Source organism: Blennius ocellaris (assembly GCF_963422515.1).
Source record: "Blennius ocellaris genome assembly, chromosome: 4".
Taxonomy (NCBI): domain Eukaryota; kingdom Metazoa; phylum Chordata; class Actinopteri; order Blenniiformes; family Blenniidae; genus Blennius; species Blennius ocellaris.
In genome coordinates, this window is record NC_137653.1 from 3,479,803 (window position 1) to 3,501,053 (window position 21,251).

Consider the following 21,251-nt stretch of genomic DNA (forward strand, 5'->3'; position numbering starts at 1 on the left):
CATTCTCTTAACGTGAACTTTAGCTGTGTTGAGAGGTTTTATTCCACTTCTCGTGAATTTTCTGTCCTTTTTGATTCAGACGTTGACTTGCTACACATCCTGTTCCAGCTTGTCTTCGACTCGCGTTGCTGCTTTCTGCAGGTTTTTTTTGTTTTTGTTTGAGAAGCAACAAAGTAAATAAGGAATCCATCGCAAATACATTAAAGTATTGAGGAGAAATCCAGACGTGTTCATCCCATTTCTGATAGAGACTGAACGTCTAACACACCTGGTTTTTAACTGACTCAACTAAAAGTTTGCAAAGTTGTGGACTCCAGTCAGGAACTGCTCGGTTACTATTCCACTAAACTCCTGTTTACTTTTTACTAAGCTGAACTAAACCCACAAGTCAAAACTATCTTTTTTTCTTTTTCCTGGAGCAGGTCGTCCGCCATTGTTGTTGTTATTATTGTTGTTAAGTGATGTTATGGAGACGGTGGCAGGGTCATCAGAGTGAGAGGTGGGGGTGATGACATCACCGGTTTTGGCAAATATGCATCTTGCCCAACAAACACATCAAAGCAGAGGCGGCGTTTAACAATTTTTCCAGTCTGGAACCATGTTTAAAAAAACAAACAAACACTGAAACTGTAATAAAAATAGACGATCGGACTAGTTTTGTGCGTCGACAACGTTCTGTTGTATAAAATAGGTGATCAGTTCCCAAAAGTTGTGTCTAGAATTGGCCATATTCCGGTGTATCGTTCTGTTCAAGTATTAATGAGATGCTAAAACCTCTATAATAATGAAATGACACTTGAGCGCTCAAGGCGTCAACGTGCCAGTCGATCGGCGGGAAAATCATAAAATAACGAGTGATTTCAGCTCTGCGGCAAATCCAAAGAGAGGAAAAAAACGTGGAAACAAAAGTGAGGTGCAACAATGCAAACCGTGATAAAAAAAAAAAAAAAAACCCTGTGTGTGCCCGCGTGTGTTCGAGAGCAGCCAACCAGAGATTTCCCACCGCTGGAACAAAACCTGCAGCTTCCTCCTCCTGCATGACTGCCCCTCAATGACCCCCCACCCATCCTCTTCATCGAGGCTCCTCCTCCTCCTCCTCACCCAGAAGGAGCTGCTCCTCTCCCGCTGAGACGATTTGTCCTTTTAAAGGACTATTTCCCCCCTTCTTCTCCCTCGTTACAGAGAAGAGAGCAGGAAAAAAAAACAAAACCCTGGTTTCTGTCGAAGAAACAACAGCAGTGAGGAAAAAGTCCAGACTGAAGTCATGTGACCTGCACGGAGACACCTGAGCTGGAGGTGGGGGGGGGCGGAGCCACGACAGGAACTACGACCTGGAGGAGCTTTAAATAACTATACGCATGAATACTGGAGACAGTCTGGTGAAAATCCACCCAAAAGAGGAAAAACATACACGTCTTTGTCACAAAGCAGCCGGAGCAGCACAGCGAGGACAAAAGTCAGACCTGGCAACCGCACAGCGAAAAGCATAATGAAGACGTCCATTTAAATCCATTTATCGCTGCAGTGTGAGAAAACGTTTCTGCATATCCATCCTTCTTCCTCCCTTTGGTGAAATATCCACTTTGCAAGTTGTCCCGTCGTCGTCCTGCCATGTTCTCCGTGTCTTCTTCTGTGTTTCTGGTGAGTCACAGCGCCCCAACAGGCCAGGCATATGTACTACATAATTCCATGAGTATCTTAACCGTGCCGTACAAACATAAGCCAACAGCAGATTGAGACACATTTTTTTGCTATTTGCACTTAAATCTTACCCCAAATAAGAAATGCTCATACATGCTAGTCACAATGTTCATTTGCTGCAGTATTTAGCGTGATTAGCTCATGGCAGGAATTCCATCAAAAATGTTCATATTGTGATGAATACAAACACTTTCGCAGATGATGTTAACGTCTTTGTGGTTTGAAATTTCTTTTCCCAAACGACGGTGCTTTTTCTCTCGCCCGATTTAATAATGTTTCCCTCCATTTTTGTGCTTTTAAGCTTCTGACGACTTGCCTGTGGACGACTGGTTTGAATTAATTTGATGTGTGAAATTAGTTTTAATCTTTTTTTTTGCATTTTTATTGCGCTTACCTCATATTTACAATTCTGTCATTTTAATAATATATTGCATATTGTGCATGTTGACTTTGCCATAAATAAGTGGTATGTTGTGCAGTCTTGCATCTTTCAATCTGAACTTCTGCAGCAGTTTGAGCTCCTGGAGCTCGGCTGTTGAATCAGACCGCCGTTCACTTCCTGAGCTTTTGCCGTCTATGAACGAGTCACTTTTAAAAAAATCTCTTTTCCATCCGTGGACCTCCGTCGACTGACACCGATCATTGCACTTCACGAACACCAAACAGGAGCTGCAGGTTTGCAGATGCTCTCAGACAGTCGGTATTTTTTCCCCGTTCTTCTGCTTTAAACATCAGGTTTGAGGACAAAATGTTCACTTCCTGCTTGATACATTTCAACTGGCTAGCAGGAGCCGTCACACAGGGATGAATCACTTCACTTGGCAGACGTCGTAATGCTTTGGCTGATGAAATTGGCAGTTTTGAGAGGTAAAGAAGTCAATTGGTTTGAGTGTCGTCCTCTTTCATTTTGTGGAAACGTCCACCTTTTCCTGGTCTGATCGCTAAAGCATCCTTCCTTTCGCTTTAACTGCCCGACGTGTCTGTTTAGGACATTTCCTGAAGACAGCGAGCTTCACTTTAAGTTGTTAAAACTCTTCCACCAACCCCCCCTTCAGAAATCCTTAGGGTACTGCAAGGAAAAAAAAAAAAAACATTTCCGTGATTATGTACGAGGTGGAGCTCCAGCATCCATCCTTCACCTTCCGCCGCCTGCGATCGCCAAGAAAACACACACGTGTTTCGCATCGGACGCCCACCCGGCCGTGACACCCTCCGAGGAGCTCTGATGCCAAAAACATACCGAGGACGCCCCCGGAGGACGAGTGGAGACGTGACGCGGAGACCTGATTTAAAACGACGGCAGGCTGAGAGAAAGAGAGAGAGAGAGAGAGAGAGAGAGAGAGAGAGGGATGAAGGATCCAGGGAGAGGAGGAAGCTGACTGGGCTCCTCCGTGGAGACAGATGTGATGGCTTCAGCAGATGTGTTTCAACACACAGTTTTCACGGATCTAAATCATCTCTCAGCAGCGCCTTCAGGAAACCTGATTTCTGAAAACTCCCAGCGAAAAGGGAAAGCTTCCTTTGTTGGCTTTGGTGATGATCTGAATCCTGCTTTAGACGCAGCTGCGTTCCTTCACAATAAAACTGATTATTTGTCCATGTATTTTCTTTAGACAAAAAAAAAAAAAAAAGTGGACACAGACGTTATGAAATCACAAGTCTGACAATGGAAATAACTTGTGGTGAGAATAACAAACCTCTGCTTTTTATCACTCAAACTAACAATTATTTTTTTATTAGAAACTGAACAAAGTTTGAACGTTGGTCTCTGAGCGATAATAAAATGTTGAGCAGTGTTAACTGAAGCTTCCCATGCAGCCTGAAACAACCATTTTTTTTTTTTTATCTCAAAAAGCTGTTAAAAAAAAACCCCTAAATTATTAGTTAATCATGAGGACGGATGAACATTATCCTCTATGTTGGCGACACGTTGCGCTTTCCTGTGAGGTCTAATTGTTCTTTCTCTGACTGGAGGAGCTGAAGATCTAAACGCCCCGCCCCCTTTTTAAGTTTGAACTCTGAAACTTTGAGTACTTATTGTGACATTACATTTTAAAAACTTTCCCTCTGTGATGAATAAAGTATTTCTATTCTATTCTACTCCATTCTACTCTATGCTATGCTACGCTATGCTATGCTATGCTATTCATTCTACTGAAGTGACGTCATTTCGAGTTAAGAATTGTACGTTCTGAGCAGACAGTTTGGAGATATCTGTGATATTCGTATTGTACCTCACAGAACTGAAAAGTCTGGCTTGTGCTTGGAGTTGAGCCAAACCCCATTTGAGCTGGGAATTCCCAGTTGGAACTCTGAAAACTTTTGAGTTCTCTGTCACGTCTGCGTGTGCAGCCATACGTAAGAAGCGGCTATGTTCTCGTGAATGAAATACAATGTGAAGTTTTTATTCACGGTCAGGAAGAGTGAGAAGAAGAGCGTTTTTTTTTACAAAACATGACCTCAAAATGGAACATTCCCACTTGTTGCTTTCTTCTTCTTTAGAACATGAATAACTGATGCTGGTCACTATGTGTAAAAGATCAAATCAACAGTAAACAAACCCAATCCAGCTCAAATCAGGACTTCTTCATAACATGATGCTGGCAGGCACGCACACACACACACACACACACACACACACACACACACACACACACACACACACACACACACACACACACACACACACACACACACACACACACACACACACACACACACACACACACACACACACACATACGGCTCTAATAACCTCACACCTGTAGAATAGCAGGTCCTCACACCCCCATCCAGCAACCTTTGATGTGTGTGTCTCGGAAAGGAGAGGAAGCGGGAGAGATGGGGGAGGAGAGTGTGTGTGTGTGTGTGTGTGTGTGTGTGTGTGTGTGTGTGTGTGTGTGTGTGTGTCTGTGTGTGTGTGTGTGTGTTTGGTGGGGGTGGGGTTGTAGGAAGGAATGTTTCAGCAGAGTAAACAGTGAGAAGCTTCCTGTAGAAAACACTTCAAAGCCAGAGAGGAAACCAACACACACACACACACACACACACACACACACACACACACACACACACACACACACTGGCAGCATCAAAGCCAGGTAGGACTCATCTATCAACACAGGAAAATTAAAGTGTGTGTGCATGTCTGCTGCTCACACACACACACACACACACACACACACACACACACACACACACACACACACACACACACACACACACACAGTGAGAGACAAGAGGAGACACGCAGAAGAAAATCACAACTTCTCACATTTTAAAATGTTTCTATTGTTTTCGACATGGTTTCACTCTTCAGCTGGGACCATTGATTTATTCTGAATATGTATTTATGGCATAAAGAGGAATAACTACAGGCGACGGCTCTGCAAACAGCACAGATTTATATATAAACTTATTGCACACTATTGTTATCACTATCATTTACTCAGTTTCTTTATTTTGCCATTATTATTCTTTATTATGTCTTTATGGGGCGAATCTGTCCCCGTCTATCACAGTTTATATGGATAGATTGTTAATACGTTTCTGACATGAATACTTTTGGACTTGTTTTAACTTATAACAGCTAATCTTAAAGAAACCATGCAAAGCTGGAAGTGAGGATATGTGTTGCCGCGGTCCATGAAGGATTGAGATCAACTTTAAACTTGGATTCTCTAAACTCCTTTCAGACCTGACCCAGATTCTTTAAAACAAGAAAAATTGCTTCCCTAACTTGTAGACACAGATGCTTTATAACAAAATAAGAAAGCACTCAGAGAGTTCATACTTCCATCTGGCACCAACAACTCCCCTTAAATACTCCCCGGTACACTTATCAACTTTCTTCTGGATCAATTACCCAGAACGCTCTCCAGATCACCCTCAAAACGTAATATTTTCCTTTGCTGCACATAACCAGCCTCCCACTTTTCATTCAAGTTCACTCACAACTTCCCTTTTCAAGCACAAATCTTTCCTTGAATCCAGAAAGTGATCCGGATCTCTCTGGAAATCAAATCAAATCACTTCTTCCTTTTTTATCCTGTTAACCAATGAAACAAACAAACAAACAATCACACAAACAGTGATAAAAACAAAGAAACTATGAATACTTCACATGCACATGGACTTTAAACTTCACACACTTGTGAGAAGACTAACTATTTAGAAATAAATGGCTTGAAAAGTGAAAAAAAAGTGACATTTAACAGGTAGAACACTCAGTCAGTCTGAGGAGGAAACAGTGAGACAGACATGAAGGCAAACGCTAAATCCACAAACTTAAATCCAGATTCATCCATATCTAAAGTTCTGGGACTCCTGAGGGAGACACAAGTCTTCGCGTATCTCCTGCCGGAGAGTGTTGGAGCGGCGAGGGAGTGAGGAGCCTGTTTTCCACATCAAATACCTTCTGCAGCACAAAAGGCAGGAAATCGTCTTAACTACCTGCAATTCAGCTGAAACACAAAGCTGCTGGTTTCTGGCTTTGTTTGGGCTGCAATACACACACACACACACACACACACACACACACACACACACACACACACACACACACACACACACACACACACACACACACACACACACACACACACACACACACACACACACACACACACACACACACACACACACACACACACACACACACACACACACACAGCTGGGCACTCACAGACATGTTTGCAGTCATAAAATAACCGTGGAGACACTGCAGGTTTCTTTAAAGCAGTTTGGTTCACGACTTTCTAATTGAAGCTCAAACAGAGGCGGAAAGACTTCACACATCTATTTCATAAAGCATCCATCCATCTTTAGCTCAAAGAAAAGACCGTGTGGAAGAATATTTAAGATCTGATCCAAGTATGACTTTCTTTTTTTTTTTTTTTTTTACCACATTTAATTGCACTGGTGATAACAGGAAGTCGGGTTAATATCCCTTCATTAAATTGGCTAATTATTGATTACAAAAACAATTTCAATTCAGATTGTGTGTGTCATCAGTTTAGACTTATTATTGCAAGTTAATGCTTCTGTTTACTGTCTGTGTCTGTTTCAGGAGCTTTCTACTGACAAAACGAAAAGTAAACTTTTTAAAACATGACTATTTATGACCTTTTATTTGTAATACCATGAAAACAGAGGTATTTTTAATGTTTCTTTCAGTATCTCTCAGTTCTACTAAGGTACTTTGATTTAAATGGTTCTCTAGAAAGAAATAACTTTTACAAGTGTCATAGATATTATATAGTGTAAATCGTATGTCGGTATGTTAATCCATGTACAAACATTCATAAGAGCACACCTCCAAAAGTTATATTTAGTTACAGAAATATGAGTATTTCTGAATCGATATACTTCACTAATCTATTGCCATGTTGCAGAAGCATCATCTCACACTCCAAACTGGATAACAAGAGAGTATTCGAGAAATTCGTTACAATGATGTAAGTATTTAAACTTTGCAACACAATACTCAATACAAGTACTCAAAATACCACGTTGTGACTTTAATGTGAGTATATAAAATTGGTTACTTCGACCCCTGATCGCAATACACGAACCCAAAGAGAAGAGAAGGTGATGAGTATTTGTAACGCGTTACTTCGCCCCTTATCTCGTGATCAGTGAAACGTGTGCCGTATTAAACGAGACATCAAACTATATCCGACATAAGTCCGAGTTTGTACTTTGATGCTTGCGGATGTTCGCAAAAGTAGATTGAACTTAAATGAGCGTTTTTTTCCGGTGGAGTTCGGCTCGCGACGTTACGTAAAGCTGCGCACAGGTAAGAAAGGTGCAGCGGCTCAACCTGAGCTCGAGAAACACGCAAAGCTGCGGGAATTAAACTCAAAAAATAAAGACGTGCCTTCATCTAACGTGTTCATTTAGGAAAACCTCGCATTTAGTGGATAAGTGGTATAAACGAGGTGCACTTTTTTATTTTTGGAGCCTGAAACTTGAGCGCAGCAGCAGGTTTGATGAAACTTCGCGTGATATATATATTAAAAAAAAGAAGCGATAAAAGTCACGTTAGGAGTGTTTGTACCTTGAGGCCACATCGGTCCTGGTTCGTCCTCCTGCCGCCGGACGTCGAAGATCCACCACAGAAATATAAGAGCAGGAATAAAGCGCAGAGAGACGAGAAGAAACTCCGAGGGGCCGCCATTCCTCCTCCAGTCTGAACCGTCTGAGCCCGAGGAGGACGGTCAGGAGGGGTGTGTGTGAGTGTGTGTGTGTGAGAGAGAGAGAGAAAGAGAGAGAGAGAGAGAGAGAGAGAGAGAGAGAGAGAGAAGGTGGAACAGCCCTTTCTTACATATTCTGTATGGATAATCTCATGTTGTATTTATGTTATTACTACTACTACTACTACATAATACATTCTATGTATGCATAATACATTATTTATAACGAACTTTACATTTCAACAATCTAAAAGTACTATTAATGTGTTTATATTAAACATTACTTTAGATTGCGTATACCACCTTATATTGTGGATATCGATTATCCTGCATTGAATCTTTTTCGAGGGGCAATAAAATGTTATGTTGGGTATTTATGTAGAACCTCTTATAGAGAGACAGACAGGGGATGCTCTGGGTGCCTAATGTCCCTTGAGGATAAACTCTTTTCTACATAAACTCAGCGGAAATATGTACTACATGTCCTCTGTATAGGCCTCACCACCTGGGACAGGTCATTGATGTCCTCTGTATAGGCCTCACCACCTGGGACAGGTCATTGATGTCCTCTGTATAGACCTCACCACCTGGGACAGGTCATTGATGTCCTCTGTATAGACCTCACCAGCTGGGACAAGACATTGATGTCCTCTGTATAGACCTCCCCAGCTGGGACAAGACATTGATGTCCTCTGTATAGACCTCACCAGCTGGGACAAGTCATTGATGTCCTCTGTATAGACCACACCACCTGGGACAGGTCATTCATGTCCTCTGTATAGACCTCACCACCTGGTACAGGTCATTTTTGTCCTCTGCATAGGCCTCACCACCTGGGACAGGTCATTCATGTCCTCTGTATAGGCCTCACCACCTGGGACAGGTCATTCATGTCCTCTGTATAGACCTCACCACCTGGGACAAGTCATTCATGTCCTCTGTATAGGCCTCACCACCTGGGACAAGTCATTCATGTCCTCTGTATAGACCTCACCAACTGGTACAGGTCATTTTTGTCCTCTGCATAGGCCTCACCACCTGGGACAGGTCATTCATGTCCTCTGTATAGGCCTCACCACCTGGGACAAGTCATTCATGTCCTCTGTATAGGCCTCACCACCTGGGACAAGTCATTCATGTCCTCTGTATAGGCCTCACCACCTGGGACAAGTCATTCATGTCCTCTGTATAGGCCTCACCACCTGGGACAAGTCATTCATGTCCTCTGTATAGACCTCACCACCTGGGACAAGTCATTCATGTCGTCTGTATAGGCCTCACCACCTGGGACAAGTCATTCATGTCCTCTGTATAGACCTCACCACCTGGGACAGGTCATTCTTGTCCTCTGTATAGGCCTCACCACCTGGGACAAGTCATCCATGTCCTCTGTATAGACCTCACCACCTGGGACAAGCCATTCATGTCCTCTGTATAGACCTCGCCACCTGGGACAAGTCAAAACCCTGTGTTGTTGGTTAAGGTTATGTTTGTGGCGTCAGACAGCCAGAGTCTGATTCCGGATGATTCTGTTGATCTGTCAGCGCTACCTGGTGGACACTAGGTAGAACTGCACCCTTCTGACAAGTCAGTGAAGTCAAACAAGCTGCCCGTCACTACTGAATTGCATTATTTTAAAAAGGTAAATAAAATTCAAACGTGAAAATAATGTGGCTGTATATATATATATATATATATATATACCTAAAACTTCACAGGTGCGCCTGTACTGTACTGTACTGTACTGATCCAGTCAGCCTGAAACTTTAGATGTGTGATCACAGTCGGTCCTTAACACGTCCATAGGCCAAAATACACTGTTAGGCGCAGCGCCACCTGTTGGCTGTGCTTCCAATCATTGACCAGCAAGGATGCAAGGACCCGTTCAACGTTGCCTGCAGCTTTAATTGAGTTTTGGTTTGTTCCGCTCCAGCACAGCGGGGATGTCGGCAGCCATTCCGGCTCCGTGCTGTACACGGGTACGGGAAAAGAGGACTCCTGGTCAGAGCCAAAATGGCGCCCATTTCCCTTTAAACAACAAACCAATCAAATTGGCGGACGTTTATCGTAGCCAATCAGGGGTCAGCGAGGGGGGCGGGGCGGGCAGAGCCGGGAGGAGCCGTTTTGGGGTGTTGTGAGTCCGTGCAGCCCAGAAACAGAGTGGGAGTTGTCGCACCGATTTGCCGTGTGTTTTGCTCCTCGATTCGCACCCATCGCCGACCCGCCCGCCGCAGCCATGCCCGGGATAGAGAAGCTTCCGATAGACGAGACGCTGGAGGACAGTCCGCAGGTAAACCGCTCTCTTCCACGAAACCGTTGGCTAGCGCGCTAACGTTAGCCGCTCATACGGCTATGCTAATTGTCTTTGTGGGCGAAGTGTTTGCCAACATCCGACAAGAATGGCACCGAGGTTGACCAGTGCACAGCTGTCAGGCGGACAGAATGCCCCGGGAGGTGACGGCGGCTCCGATCAGCCGGTTCAACCTCGGCCAGCGATGGTTTTCCACTGAAATCGACCACTTCCTTAGCCACTTAGCCAGGCGTCCCTCCTCCTTCCTGCTGGAACTGTCAGCATCTGGCCCAAGCACAAGTGACACCCTGCTACTTCCCGCTGTGATCATGTGTAAACTGGAAACTGCTTCAGGGGAAACCGTGATCACTGTTTCTACAGAAGACCCGGGTGGTCAACACAACAGACACCAGCTGCTGCTGCACTGGACATCAAGTCCCACCGATCACCTGACTATGGACGTTCCCGATCCATGGACAATAATAGCTTATTCTCAGGCGACACAAAATTCATTTTACTTATATGGCACACGTCACACTGTTAATTACATTCATATTGACGCACAATAACGTCAGCTGCCATGCAAAGTGCTCAATCCACCCATTGGGAGCGATCTGGGGTTCAAAGTGTTGCTCAAGGGTACTTTGACTTGTTGAGCCACTGTCACCCCAATTGTATATCGCATTCTCCCGATTTATAACTTCTATTATACATTTATTATATTTTGAGTGATGCATTTTGTCTATATTCTCTATTTTCTTTAATCCTGGGTGATGTATGTCTACATACATCACCATACATACTATTGTTTACATGGCAACACCAAACAGCCCAAAACTGAAACTGGACGATTCCCACTGGACATGATTTGGGTGAACTGTGACGGAGGTGGGTAGAGTGATGGCTGGTCTGATCCCCAGCCCTGCCTGTACACGTGTCGGAAGTGTCCTTGGGTAAGACAGCGGATCACATCCTTCACGTTTCTCAGGTTTCTCAAGCTCCTAAGCTGTTGTAATGCATAACTAAATTTCCCCATGTGGGATGGATAAAGTCTCCTGTTAATGGACTGGAAGACGTCAGCCAAGGTTTTTTTTTTCCCCCTGTTATCACGTTTCTGAAATGCACGTAAAAGCATCAGATGTGATTAATACGATAATCCGATTCCTCCCAGCTATCTGATTTTATGGTTAATTGGGCTCACTGATTCTTACAGTTTTACAAGAGTGGTGGGACTCTATTCAGCACTTGTCCAAGACGGTTTCTGGAAAGAAGCCATGGTTTCATAAATCTGATGTTTTACTATCTGGTTTTGCTTTGTGTGCAGACTCGCTCTCTCCTGGGGGTGTTCGAGGAGGACACTGCGGCCATGTCCAACTACTGCACACAGCTGTATCAGGCCATGAACAGGATTTATGATGCACAGGTACACACACACACACACACACACACACACACACACACACACACACACACACACACACACACACACACACACACACACACACACACACACACACACACACACACACAGAGAGGAGCTTCACGTGTGGAGAAGCAGCTGTGTCAGTGTCGCTGTGGTTTCTTTCAGAATGAGCTGAGTGCGGCGACACACCTCACCTCCAGACTACTGAAGGAGTACGACAAACAGGTGCCACGCTCCAGACCGGCCGGCGAAGTCTCACTTCACACTGCCCATCTGAATGATTAAGTTCATTTCTAAAGCAGGTTTAAAACCTGTATTACGAAAAAAAACAAAAACAAAGCACATGATAGATTATGCAAATGAAATTAACTCGCACAAAGAGCTTGAAAATATACAAAGTTAATTTGACTAAGTGATTTAAATTGACATTTAGGAGACGATTCAGAGGAGAGTTAGTTAATCTGACATTTCTTTTACTTCTTGTCATAGTTTAGTTACCTTGAATCAAACGTTAAGTCTTGGCTCAGAAAGAGCCGTGACAGCTTCAAATTTCCATTGTAACGCCTCTATTCTGCTCCTGATATCTCTAGAACAGCGTTGGAAACCTAAGGTTCCGTTTACGTGACATTTCAATTGAAAACGTACTATTTTATGCATTATTTGTCTGTTTTCCTTCTTGACAGTTTATATTAATTTAGACGTAAAACCTCATCTTCTGGATGCTCTGTATGTTGCTAGAAACACGTTGAGCCTCTATCAGGCTCCATAATGGCTGCAGCTTGTCAACAGGAGACTCCAACCTGGCAACAGGACTTATCTGCCCCCAAACAGCCTCTCAGGCCTTATCTGTCCCTCCACACACGTCTCGTCTCTGTCGTAAATCCTGTCTGTCACCAATCCACACATTTTAGGATGGAATGAATCCAAGGTTCTCCTTCTTTGCGATCAATTTGTCTGCACTTGTCATTTGCAGCGTTTTCCTCTCGGGGGCGACGACGAAGTTATGAGCTCCACCCTGCAGCAGTTTGCAAAAGTCATCGACGAGGTGAGGAAGAACTCGAACGAACCGCAGATCTCCTTTGATTTGATTTAAATAAATTAGAATATCATTGTAAAGTGAAATGTTGCCGGTTATTTTCACACTCGTATGAACTAAAATGTACGAGTTTGAATTTTCAGCTCAAATTGAAGATAACCTCTTTGTCAATAATTCAGTTGTGTAACAAATCTGGATCATCTGCAAGTTTCACAGTTTTCTGTTGTGTTAAAACGTATTCAGTGGTGCTTTTCGTGTATTTTCAGGAGCGTCCATCACAGTGGTGTTTTAACTCGTAAGATATTTAAAAAAAATGTCCCCGTCCTCCTGTTCTCTGCAGCTGAGCTCCTGTCACGCCGTCTTGTCCACCCAGCTCGCTGACGCCATGATGTTTCCCATCACTCAGTTTAAAGAGAGAGATTTGAAGGGTGAGACACACACACACACACACACACACACTCACATTAGTCATGCAACACTCTTTTGTTGAAAAGCTGACAACATATGAAGCTTCATCGCTGTTGATTTACCAGATTAGATCAATACTAATCTAATCTAACCTGCACAGAGGAAACCAGATCTAAAGTGACTAACATGTTCACGTGAATATTATCAACCAAATGTTCCTCACATGTTAAATCTGTGGTTGTTTGCTCTTTAATCCAGAGATCCTCACCCTTAAAGAAGTCTTCCAACTATCCAGTGATGGTGAGTTGTGACAGTCATCATTTTTAAACTCAATCCGTTCAAGCCTATATAATGTTTGTTTTTTGTCCCCCCCTTTAAATCTCCCACATTTTTGTGTCTTTGTTTGTCTGCAGATCATGACACAGCCATTAACAGATACAGTCGCCTTTCAAAGAGGAGAGACAACGACAAGGTATCGGGTCACATCTGTCAAGAAAGATTTAGTTTTTACAGTGACTGGGTCTGTGCTAACCTATCAGCAATGGGATTTGAACCTGCAAACCTACCCATAGAGAGAGAGATGGAGACTTTCGAAAGTACAGCCATAATTAGAAATATCCAAAAATAAATCTTGAGTTTTCAAATGATGTCGACTCTTGAGTGTCCGAAAGTGTTATTGTAGTTTTGTTTCCGCTCTTAAGGCTTTTTTGTTTTTTTTTAGTTTCTTTCTCCCGAAACCGGGGAACCTGAAATGTTACTGAGGCAGACGAGCCTTCTGTGTTGCAGCTGCGGGCGGAGGTGGTGGAGGACGTCTACACCTCCCGTAAGAAGCAGCACCAGACCATGATGCACTACTTCTGCTCGCTCAACACGCTGCAGTACAAGAAGAAGACGGCGCTGCTGGAGCCGCTGCTGGGATACATGCAGGCGCAGGTACACACACACACACACACACACACACACACACACACACACGGAAATGTTTTAGCCATCGCTGCTCTGACAATAGTCATTTATGCGACTCCTCTCCTGCTCTTCCTTATTGACGCCACAGCTTTGTTGCTTTACTTCCCGATTAATAGTGTAAAAGTGTTGACTGAACGATCAAGATATTCCAGTACTCGCATGTGACCACTAGATGTCACTGGATGGCAGAAAGAAGCCGCTTCAACGCCACAGAAAAAAAAAACCTTCATTAATTTAGAATTTAATTAATCTAAAGTAAAAATATAAAATGGAAAGAGGGACTGGAGAAAAGCAGAGAAACTGCGACCTATTAGAACTGAACATTAACTGACTTGCATGTTCGGCATCAAGAGGAAAGTCCAGTCACAATCGGGTGTGAATTATTCATGTACGTCAAGTCCAAGAACGGATCCAAAGGGATGTTCTCACTGCTGACGTGTCCCAGCGGAGGAGGCAGACTGGACCCGTTTGGATCGCAGCTGGTTCACAGCTGTGATCTGACCTGCCGCTGTCACTGTGTCTGTTGTTCTTCTGCAGATCAGCTTCTTTAAGCTGGGCTCAGAAAACCTCACCCAGCAGTGGGAGGACTTCCTGGGAACTATAGGAACCAGCGTCCAGAAGTAAGAAGCCGCGGCGTGCACCGCAACATGCAAACTTCACACAGAAATACTGCAGGTCTGGAACTTTACTCCAGGCATCACGCCGCTACACTACCCAGCAGCCCGCTGGGGCGCAAGGAAGGAGTCATTCTTGCCCAAGTCTTGTGAGATTCCAAATATAAAATAAAATCAAGATTTAAAGATGTAGAATGAAAAATTGAGGTAATGCCACATTTGTGCACTAGGGGGTGGTAGTGAGTCAGTAAAAGGAACTGTGCAAGCTGGTTAGTTTGGTTTGTGTGTGTGTGTGTGTGTGTGTGTAGCGTCCGCCGGGAGATGGAAGAGGAGGTGGGTCAGATGCAGCAGACCATCCAGCAGATGGAAATGTCATGTGACCCCCTGTACGCCCCATGTGACCCCGACCCCGCCCACTCACCCGTCTGCCGCAGCCTGACCAGGAAGCAGGGCTACCTGTACATCCGCAAGTAAGTAGCCGATCTGTCGAACCCGAAACCGAATCTTCGCCACCGCTGATCAGGAGCGTCTCTCTGTGCGTCGGGCAGCAAGACGGGCCTGGTGTCGTCGTCCTGGGAGCGCCAGTACTTCTTCACGCAGGGCGGCAACCTCATGCAGCAGGGCCGCGGCGAGGTGGCGGGCGGGCTGGTCACCGACCTCGACAACTGCTCCGTCATGGCGGTCGACTCCGACGACCGCAGGTTCTGTTTCCAGGTCACTTCCTTCGATGGCAAAAAGTGAGTGAGCGCCTGTTTTTTTTTTTTTTTTTTCTCCGTCTCCAAAAGTGGAACTTTTCAAAATCGTTTCACTACAAAGGCAAAGAAGAGCGCCCGCTAGTGGCTCAACGTGAAAATCAGTTTTCGGTGTGAGACTGCGACGTGAAATTTTTCTGAAACGAAATGTATTTTCACTTGAGACGTTGTCGTTTAAACTCACTATGAAAGGAATGAACACCACTTTTTTTTTTTTCCATTTCCAGAGTGGTGACGCTGCAGGCGGAGAGCAGGAGGAACTGTGAGGAGGTAAAGTTTCTGTCGTTCAAAGTTACCAGTTTTAAAAGTAATGGTTAATTCATCAGTGACTGAATATGAAAAGGAGGTGTCACAGCGATCGCCGAACTCTTGGTTCACCGACTCTACTGTGTCTTTCCACAGTGGATCGCCACCATCAACAACATCTCCAAGAGGATCTACCTGAGCGAGAACGCAGAGGTCCGTGGCTGACGTCCTCCGTTGGGGAAGTGGGAGCCTGATCGTTGTGGATTGATCTGGTCTTGCGGCCTTTTTCTCAGGAGCTGGCAGCCAGGGTGAACCAGTCGGCTCTTGAAGCTGTGACGCCTTCCCCGTCCTTCCAGCAGAGACATGAGAGCATGAGACCCTGCAGGTAACCACTGAAGACGCCTTCTTCCAAAATCCTGGAGCGCTCACAGTGGATCCTCCGGGTTACTTTAAAAAAAACAAAACTTTAGAACTTTCTAAAAACGCTCCGTCTCCATGTATAAGTACAATATTAATAAGTGGATGGGACAATTACAACAACGGCGACTTCCAGAGTTGAGTCACCGACAATAGTTTTCGGCATTTCTGCCGTTTTCGTGCGAGTGGACATTGTTTTCAAAAAGTTGTCGCGTAAACGTAAAACTTATCTGACGTGTAAAGGCAAAAACAATGAGGTCTCGCTGAGACACTTTGTGTGAACAAGTCCTTACTCTCCCTCACAGCAAAGGCCGGACGGGCCGGGCGAGCAGCATCAGCTCCGTGGGCTCCGAGCCGTCGCCCGCTCTTTCCGTGCTCTCACTGGATGCTTTGGTCGCCCCGGAAACGCCCATCCAGTTCGACATCATATCCCCCGTCAGCGAGGAGCTGTCGGGTCAGAGCAAGGCGGCTTCGCAGTCCGGCAGGTGAGCGTCCCAGAGCCTCGTCCTGGTGCAACGTGGACGTGTGTTTGGAGGCGAACGGCGCCCCCTGGTGGTTGAGTGCGTATTGGCCAGTAAGCTGTCAGGACTGGGATAAATGGGACCGTATGCGTGTCTGCAGGAGGAGCAATCCCTTCGGAGAGTCGGGAGACGGCCCATCAGAGGACAGCGAAGGTAACGGAAGTTTGTCTTCAAGCCACTTCATTCTCCACCGACTCTTTGAGCTTCATATCATTTTATGCTACAATTACTCTGAATATTTTTTGTCTTCCTCGTCCTCCAGACTCGATCCTCCACCAGCTCTTCATCGTGCGCTTCCTGGGCTCCATGGAGGTGAGGTCCGCCGAGTCCGCCGACGTCATCTCCGAGACCATGAGGCAGATCCTGGCCGCTCGAGCCATCCACAACATCTTCAGGATGACCGAGTCTCACCTGCTGGTCACCTGCGACTGCCTCAAGTAGGAAACCTTGTTTTAACTGTGTATTTAAACAGACGGACGACTCCAACAACAGGTTTCTCTTCATTCTGAACCAGCAGCTCAGTTTGTCTCCGTTTGTTTTTTTTAGGCTCATCGATCCACAGACACAAGTCACTCGTCTCAGGGTAAGACCATCACACTGTTAACGTCTCAAATACCGGGAAATTGAATGTAATCTTAAAGCGGGGATTAAAAAATAAATGATCCATTGTCAGGTCATGTACTCTTGAGTCCTGCTGTCCTACAATATATATAATTTATACAAATAATTTGTATGTTATAAATGTATTTGAATGGGATACATTTCTCACCTCACGTCTGTGAAACTAATAAACTACATCCTGTGCAACGCTTTTAGAGAAAATCCAGTATTTTTCAAGGAAAATGCATCAGTAAAATACACAAATTGATGCATTTTACATCTTCTCACTTCTGAATACCTCTCCTGTATGATTTAATGTGATATTTACACAAACGCTTCCCTCAATCTAATCTTTTAAACTTCTTACCCACTGGGAGGTTTTATAACACGGAAAAGTCAGAATCGGTGAAATGAAAGTTTTGTATACAAAGCAGTGAAACTCAAACTGCATTATAAAAATACTTTGATATTGTGAAATTGGCCAAAATCACACAGACGTGCTCAATTCCTCACTGCGTGATATTAAAGTCTTCTCGACATCCTCGTTGAAAGTCAAAGTATTAAAGCTTTTATATGAGTCCATTTCTTTTCCTTTCTTCTTGCAGTTAAATGCATTAATTAAGAAGTCGGTTGTTTTTCCTTTGAGACATACAGAAGTGTTCCACAAACTATAAATCTAACAGTGTCTGATTGCCTTATTGTGGTTTGTTGTTGTTTGCTGGTAGTAACTTTCTTCTCTGCTCCTGCAGTTTCCTATCTCCAGTGTGATTCAGTGTTCGTCCCATCAGGACAACAAGCGGCTGTTTGGTTTCGTCCTGGAGGCGCCGGGCGGGCGGGGCGACGGCAGCCGCTCCGTCTGCTACATCTTCGAGTCCAATAACGACGGGGAGAAGGTTCGTTGCGGTGCGGTGCGATTCTGCGCCCTCCTCCTCTGGTCTGGGCCGCTCTGACCCGCCCCTCTCTCTCTCTCTTCCCCTCCCCGCTTTCAGATCTGCGACAGCGTCGGCCTGGCCAAGCAGATCGCCTTCCACTCGGAGATGGTGAGGCCCGGCGGGGATCTTCTCACCCGCGGGATGCAGGTGCATGTGTTGACCCCTGCTTGTTGTTGCGCAGGACCGTAAAGCAGTGGAGAAGAGGAAGGAGCAGGACAAGGCCAAAGAGAAGCAGCAGGAGGAGCTCAGCAAGCAGAGGCAGATAGAGAAGGTCAGCGCCGTCACTGGGGGGGAAACAGGAAGTGCTCACGCGCCTCCGTCTGCACTCATTTGGTTCATACTCCATCCATCTTTTATAGAACTCAATCTCAGCTGGCAGGACATGTAGAGGAAAAAACTAACCTCAGTACAGGCATTCTTGTGTAAATATGGGTTTAGTTTACCCTCGGTACAGACTGGCAGGCCTGTTTGCTCTGTTGAAATGCTCAGTCAGCACAAACAGGACGTAAATCCACCTATGAAACAGAGAGAGGCTCTGCTGAGGTGCAGGTGGAAGGAAGTGTCATTTACAGTAGTGACACACGTCTCAGTCCCTGGTGTGACGCACACACACACACACACATGAAAATCGGTTATTCTCAGATCTAAAGTTGGGGAACTTTGCCCCGCGAGAACAGTTTCCGTCTTCCTGTGTCTCACCCGTGTGTTTCCCAACAGGATCTGGAGGAGCAGAGTCGCCTCATCGCCGCCTCCAGTCGTCCCGCCAACCCGCCTTCTGACGGACAGTTCCTGGTGCTCAGCAACAGCCAGTCAGAGGACAGCGACGCCGGCGGGGAGGAAGGGAAGAAGAAGGGCGAGTCTGAAGCCTAACGACGCTCGGAGGAGGCACGTTTGACCTCCTAGAAGAGGCCCGGCTGCTGTCGTCATGACGACCGCTCAGGAAACCGGAGGAGGCGGGGAACAGCACCCGTCCGTCTGGGCCGCCTGGGACCAAAAAATGTGCTTCCTCTCTGCTGGACAAACCCAACGCACCCTCGGTGCACGGCGAGCGGGAGCGGGAGGAGTGTTTCATTGTGTGTTTAAGAGCGCTGCTTTCATATCGGCAAGAAAAGACGCCGGATCTCGATTAACCTGCAATTCTTTTTAGTTCATTTTATAAGAAACACTAACGACGGAGGATCGGATGCAGAACGACGCGCGTGAAGAGAAACTGCAGCAGCAGGCTGGAGGTTACATCCTGACACCTGGAGGGTTTCGTCTCCATCAACCGACGGCAGACGCGACCTGTTGTTGAGTTTTCCCCGAGTCTCTTTTTTAAGCTCCGGCGTTTCAGGTGATGCAGTTTTCCCCATCATGCCACCAAATCATATCTTCAGTTATTAATCGTCTCATTAAATGAACAAAAAAATATCATATATATCAGAAAACATGTTTTACGATCTAGTTAAAGCCGTTTATGAACAAAAATTGCCAAATACACAACAAATCCCAACTCTCTAATGTGAGATTACTTTGATTTATATCACAAACGACTGATCTTTTTAGAGATTTTCACGAGTTAAACCACAGCCATCCTCGTATACGAAACAACCGTATACAAAAACCACCAGTGTGCAACTCGTAATGTCATTTTAGCCCTTTTAAATGCAATTAACACAACAACAATAAGTTTGGCCATTTTAAATGTGATGAAGCCATAAGATTGACTAATTTTTGCCATTTTTAATTGTAATGAAGCCAAAACATCTCATCATATTTGGTGTAATAAGGTGAAAAAAGTACATTTTTGCCATTTTAAGTGTAAGCCAATAATGCAATTTACCAGTAATGTAACAATAAACGACAAATAACTACAGCTGAGATTGTGAATCCTCAGTGACTGAATATAAAATAATATTAAAAAACACACAAAAAAAAACAACCAACTAACAAATGCAGTCCTGTATTTTTACATTATTGGCTGCAGCTCTGAAGCTCATGCAGTGTCAAAGCAGCGTCGTAACTTTTCAACGTTTCAGGCCACAAACTTGAGCCAAAGAGGCTCGTCAAGCTTTGATCTGAAGAAGTCAGAGCAAAAGTCTTCTTGCCTGTTTTTGATCTCAGTTTTATTAAAAGGAGATTCTGTTTTGTTTTTTTCTTCATGGTTACTGAACTTTGAGTTGAAGGGCCCGTTCATGCAACGCTTTCAGCCGAAAATGCAAAACTTATAACAATAATAACAATCCAACCCGGTCGTCTGTTCATACGAATGTCTATTATTAATAGCGTATTGTTCGATGCGCACGCGTGTGGTCCCATTACTCAAACAACAAACAGCACCCACTAGTGGCCCAGAATTAAAACGACATGATTGTCAGCGTTTCTCCTGTTGCTGTGGAGACGGACATTGTTTTCAAAACGTCGCTGTGTCAATGCCAAACGTTTTTGAAATACAAATGCAAAAACAAGGTTTTCACTTGGAATGTTGTGTCAATTTACAAATGTTACAAAACACAGACCTCATCTTAGCCAAATAATCACACTTCATGTGAACTAAAAGTCAATGTGGTGGGTTTTTTTTAATGCTGTCCCACTACTTAAGAATTAATTTGCCTCTTTTTTCATTAAAATTCAGAATAATGATCTTTAGAAATGTATAACTGCAGTCTGTGAAGATGTGGGGTGCCAGATGAACCCTCTTTAGTTTCTGAGTGAGCAGTTACTGACGGTTTGGTTTGTTGGTGCTGGTTTCTGTGTTTTTTTCCTGCTGTAACAAGGTGAAGGATTCGAGTTCACGGAGCTGCACTTTATGGGGAAAACACGATGGGATTGATGATGTAAATATGTTTTAAAATGATCGATGTTCAACAGTCAAAGTTCATTTTAAAAAAAAAAAAAGAGGAAATAAAAATGCTTTTCATTGTTAAAATAAAGCACTAACTCCACCCGCCTGAGTCTGTCTGCTGATTGATCGACAACAAGCCACCGGGGCATTCACAGTATTTCTGAGGAATGTGTATAAGCCCAACTACAATAATAAGTCCCTGAATTTTCACACATTAAAATGACGTGCTTCCGTGCAGACGCACCTTGTTTTCTCATATTTAAAGGGCCACGTGTGGCGACGTGTTTGTGATTTACGACGCTGCAGTTCCGCCCTCCCTCCAGCAGGGGG

General features: G+C 44.6%; 2 protein-coding genes across 2 annotated transcripts in view; one reads left to right on the forward strand and one right to left on the reverse strand.

Annotated features, from left to right (window-relative positions):
• il17rd (interleukin 17 receptor D) overlaps positions 1-7,891 on the reverse strand; it is a 29,247-nt gene extending 21,356 nt beyond the window's left edge. Inside the window, exon 1 of the mRNA XM_080494830.1 lies at positions 7,757-7,891. Coding sequence (XP_080350956.1) covers positions 7,757-7,876 — 120 coding nt within the window. The 5' untranslated portion in view covers positions 7,877-7,891. The remainder of the gene's footprint in view (positions 1-7,756) is intronic.
• Positions 7,892-10,022: 2,131 nt separating this feature from the next.
• On the forward strand, positions 10,023-21,014 carry appl1 (adaptor protein, phosphotyrosine interaction, PH domain and leucine zipper containing 1). The gene is made up of 22 exons (XM_080495700.1): positions 10,023-10,182; positions 11,507-11,605; positions 11,771-11,830; positions 12,579-12,650; positions 12,982-13,069; positions 13,308-13,349; positions 13,463-13,521; positions 13,836-13,982; positions 14,553-14,635; positions 14,938-15,099; positions 15,178-15,366; positions 15,609-15,651; positions 15,784-15,840; positions 15,921-16,012; positions 16,350-16,529; positions 16,666-16,718; positions 16,828-17,002; positions 17,112-17,148; positions 17,915-18,058; positions 18,155-18,205; positions 18,279-18,368; positions 18,815-21,014. Exons 1-22 carry the CDS (start codon positions 10,129-10,131, stop codon positions 18,965-18,967), a joined length of 2,130 nt encoding a protein of 709 aa, XP_080351826.1. The 5' UTR covers positions 10,023-10,128; the 3' UTR covers positions 18,968-21,014.
• The last annotated feature ends 237 nt before the right edge of the window (positions 21,015-21,251 follow it).